The 4,938-nt window shown below is 41.9% G+C and overlaps 1 protein-coding gene across 1 annotated transcript; it reads left to right on the forward strand.

The window, feature by feature from the left end:
* The first annotated feature begins 431 nt into the window (after positions 1-431).
* LOC147903535 (protein neprosin-like) lies at positions 432-2,834 on the forward strand. Its single transcript, XM_087371923.1, has 7 exons — positions 432-656; positions 801-887; positions 986-1,204; positions 1,415-1,579; positions 1,670-1,723; positions 2,162-2,308; positions 2,460-2,834. The coding sequence occupies exons 1-7, from the start codon at positions 432-434 to the stop codon at positions 2,832-2,834; spliced, it is 1,272 nt and encodes a 423-aa protein (XP_087228049.1).
* The last annotated feature ends 2,104 nt before the right edge of the window (positions 2,835-4,938 follow it).

The raw sequence follows: 4,938 nt of genomic DNA on the forward strand, positions 1-4,938 counted from the left end.
GGGGACATATAACAGTTGAATCTCCAAACATCCTACATTTTAGAAGGTGAATTTAGAACGATTCTTCATACAGCTCCTTAAGATCTTTACTTGATGACAAGTTCCTCACGCTTGTCTTTTTCCAAGTCGTTTCTTTTTCAATTGTCGTATAACTTCTTGACCGGCATTGAAATGGAGGGCAATTCATGCGCTTTCGATCATGATGAACCTTGCACGATGGCTTGTGTGCGCCCTCCTCAAAGCACAGGTGACAGCGCCCATCCACGCAGATTCAAACCAGTTGCACCATCACCCCTGCTATATATGAGGACTCGGTGCGGCCTATTTCACTCGATCACATGATTTTGTAAGTGACCTCATGCAGCTTCGATCGTTGTGTTGAATTTCCTTTGGTCACGAAAGCACGTTGTGTAGCTCAAGACCCATCAATCATGGAACAGTTTCGCTGCCATCTGTTTGTTCCATTAATTGGCATTCTTCTATGTGCACTTTACTGCATTTCTGCACTAAGGCTCCCTCCTCTTTTTGCATCGTCCGTGTCCAATAGCACAGACTTAGCCTCGCCTCGCAGTCGCAGTAACGTCGAGGCAGTCAACATGTCCAGCATCGAAGATCATCTTCGAAAGTTGAATAAGCCTGCAGTGAAGAGCATCCGGGTAATTACGATCCTCGTGTGTATACGTATAACTCTAAAAGCTGGGGTTATGGATACTTGAAATCACCGCACGTAATGCAAGGTTAGAATGTCGTGTTGTAGTCCATGATCGAGCAGTACTTACCAGAAGCGGCCTCCCATGCAGAGTTCCGATGGCGATACAATAGACTGCATACCGCGTTCCAGGCAGCTGGCCTTCGACCATCCTTTACTAAAAGACCACAAGCTTCAGGTAGGAAAAACAAGTTAGCGCCATATTTCCAGCGGTGGACTTATCTGTTCCCCAAATGTTACGCTTATATGCTGTCCTACGTGCTGCTTCCTTGGCAGGAAGCCCCTTCCACCGCCCCGCATCGATCGGAGTCTCATACTGGGAACCTGTCACGCCAAGCTTATCAATTATGGCACAAAGGTGGAAAGTGCCCTAAGGGCACAATTCCTGTTCAGCGCACTACGATTGATGATATTTTACGAGCGGGTTCTTCACCAGGCCTTTACGGCCGCAAGTTCTACGGAGCTCCTCAGGTTTTTCAAGGAGTTGATCACCAGGTGAGTGTAGCTACTGGGTACTTGCACAGAAACTGCCAAGTTTTTATGAACATTCTTGATCTGTGGTCGGACTTGCACAACTAGAGATTCTATTACCTCGAACCTTTTTGGACGAGCTCAAAAACCGGAATTCCGCCATTCATGTGAGATTCAACATGGGTCTCGATTCATAATATACTGAGTTTTTGTGGAGGTTTACCTTGTATGTAGCATTCTTTCGGGGCTGCCTACGGCGAACAAGCATATTATGGCACAGACGCAATCTTCAGCTTATGGGATCCCAATGTGGAGCGCTCTGATGAATTTAGCCTTGCCCAATGGTGGGTGGTAGCAGGGTCTGGTAGTGAATTGAACACTATAGAGGCAGGCTGGCAAGTACGTAGTAAATTTCATGCTTGTACTGTTTTCTTACTAGTTCAACAGGTGCGCGTCGTGCTCATAGTAATGCACATCTACATGCTACAGGTCTACCCAGGACTATATGGAGACAACAATCCTCGCCTTTTTGTGTACTGGACAGTAAGTAGCTGCTTACCTTGCTAACACCACTCGACTCGTTTTATCGAGCACGTGCTCCTAAGTTGAAATTTCTCAAATACACTTATAAAGCAATTTGACCTTAGGTTCTAAAATAATGGATATTGTGTGTTGCATCTACATTTACAATGACAAATACGTGAGATTTACAATGACAAATACGTGAGCGTTCTTGGCTCCTTTATATCCATACACCGTGCTCTGTAGTGGCACGAAAAGACTGATAGGCACAGCACGGACAACATAACGACACTTGGAACTCGTAAAGAACAAAACACGATAACACAAACTGCAAGACCTCTTTTGAAGTTTAAGTTTGGATTCATGCTGATTACCTGTAATTTAATTTAGTACGTTCACTTGATTTTAAATTTCGTCGATTGCACACAGCAGGTAACCCCACGTTTAACCAATTTGCAGGCTGATTCTTACGCAAACACAGGATGTTACAACTTGAAATGTTCTGGGTTCGTACAAACAAGCAACAATGTACTTGTAGGAGGGACACTTTCTCCAGTATCCACCATTGGTGGTCAGCAAGCTGAGTTTGCACTCCTTGTATTCAAAGTGAGATTTTAAAATGAGAGTGTGAACGATATTGTATTATATCTCAGATATGATGTTGTCTGGAGATGTGCTCATAGGTTTGTATGTAAGCAATGAACAAAACCAGAGATCAATACTTCACACATGTCTATTCGATCAATGTGTTGAACAGGACTCAGGAACAAGGAGCTGGTGGCTACAATTCAACGGAGAATGGGTAGGCTATTGGCCTCAATCCCTCTTCACACATCTAGCTAATTCTGCAAAATTGTTGGAGTGGGGAGGAGAGATTGTGAATCGGCAGTCCAACGGCCAACACACAGCCACCCAAATGGGTAGTGGAAAATTTGCAGAATTTGGTTTTACAAAAGCAGCGTACATAAGAAACCTGGAGTGGGTGGATACAAGGAACACCCTTCAGTGCATACCCAATTTACAAATAATTGCGGAGAATCCCACGTGCTACGATATTCAAGATGGTAGGGACAGCGTAGCAGGCACATATATCTTGTTTGGTGGCCCAGGTCGAAATTCCAAGTGCCATTGAAATGGCTGGGAAACGTGAACGAGAATCGAGATAAATAAGTGACAATGCTCACAAAGTTTAGTGTCACTTGAATTGTAAAATGTACATGACAAAAAAAAGTGGAGGTTAGAACACTAATATTTTGTCAGAAAACTTACAAGTTTATATAAAAATCCACCAATAATTAATATGGAAAAATATTTATTATGTAAAAATCCACCGATAATAGTGACATGACTTCACAATTTTTGAACTTTTGAGAAAAAATCTCTTTGAAGACACTAAGTGCACGCATTGCAAAATACTTTACTTCACTTTTCTTTATGGTTTTGCAAAAACATATTACTTCACTTAAGGCCCACCCCACAGATGTGGATTACTTCTCTATCATTCTACTCGTCCTTAGAGCAAAAACATGCGTCTGTGAAGGGCCTCCACTATAATAGGCACATAATAGCTAAGCTAATCTCTACATGACATACCCCCACATAGGAAAGATGCAATTAAAGATCGTATTAGGAAAAGTGGGAAAATCCCATGAAATTGGAACTCTCCAAATTGGTTTGGAAGGAAAAAAGCTTGCTATTTTTTTTCAATGGAGCTTGCTTGAAACACAACACAAAGCAACTAAAGACGCGCTTGGTAGACGCGCAAAATAGTAGGCGCGTCTATAGGCGTTACTCTAGTAGAGAAGTTACGGGCGTGTCTATTAGCGCGGCTAAATGCTCATCTATTTGCGCGTCAATCACCGCGTTTATTTGCGCGTTAGACCTGAGAAAATACGGGCCCGTCTAACATCCCGTTTATTAGCGCAGCTATTTGCACGTGTATTTGCGCGTTTATTTGCATGTTTACATTGAGAATCAGACGCGCATTTAGACGCGTTGTTAGACGCGCTCCAGAGAATACAGAAAGTGAGATTTTGGTGTACATCATTGCTTTCCAAACATTGCCCATTATTACCAAAGCACATAATTTTTTGCAAGCCCACATATACAAGAATTAAGGGAAATGAGGAGAATGAGACAATATGTAAAATAGTTTTGCCAATATCAATTGTGGGGCTACGGTTCAATCTCATCCTCAATGAGATCAACCCTTGCCAAACTATCTACTTCAAAATCCAAACAAGTGTTTAGATCTACAAATACATTCAACCCACTACTACTTGTGCCACTCATGTGCTCATCGAAATCAAGATCTCCAATGGTAGGCTCGTCCTCACGGGTAATGCTAGCCTCAATATCTATATCTCCTATCTCATGATCATCCTCCTCTCTTGTATCACGGTCATCATCACGTCCATGGCCATGATCATCCTCCATACGCTCCATATTAGTAAATGTACTATACATCACTTTGGAACGTGGCATAATAGGTATGACATGCCACCACCTATTATTATCCACCATTGGTTGATAGACAACCTAATTCAAACACAAACACAATCATGTTACTTTTCTTGCATCAAATATTTAAAAGCGAGTATTTTTATGTGTGTGCACAGTACCTGTTCACATTGTTGCAAAAGTATTAGTGTGTCCTTCCTACACAACAAGACAAAGCACCCATAGACGCGCGCACAGACGCGTTTCATGAACTAAATAAAAAACTTACGGGCACGTCTATTTGCGCGTCAGGAGACCCGCGTCTATTAGCACGTCTATATATCAAACTTACGCGCGTATAGACGCGCTCATACACACGTAAATAGATGCGCAAATAAACGCTTTTATAGACGCACGTATAGATGCATATCGAACAGACAGACGCGAATATAAAGGCGTTTGTAAACGCGCTGATAGACGCGCCCTTTTTTTTTTTTTAAATTTTACAGAATACTTTGTATGTTGTGTATGCTATATAGTTACAAGAATCCCATATCCACATTCTGTAATTCAATTCTTACAGGCAACCTCATTTTAATTACAATTCCAAATAAAATATTACAACTCCAAAACGCAATAAAATTGAAAGCTCAAAAAGTGCTTGTATATACATATAGCACGAAGCTAAGCCACGTCATGTGGCTCCAAGTACAAAAAATAAGGAAGCTAAGCCATGTCATGTGGCTTCAAGTACAAAAAATAAGAGGAGTCTATATACAAGAGGCACGAAGCCAAGC

This window comes from Dipteris shenzhenensis, chromosome 3 (genome assembly GCF_047967505.1).
Source record: "Dipteris shenzhenensis isolate YYH24624 ecotype China chromosome 3, Dip_SZ_1.0, whole genome shotgun sequence".
In the NCBI taxonomy this organism is placed as follows: Eukaryota; Viridiplantae; Streptophyta; class Polypodiopsida; order Gleicheniales; family Dipteridaceae; genus Dipteris; species Dipteris shenzhenensis.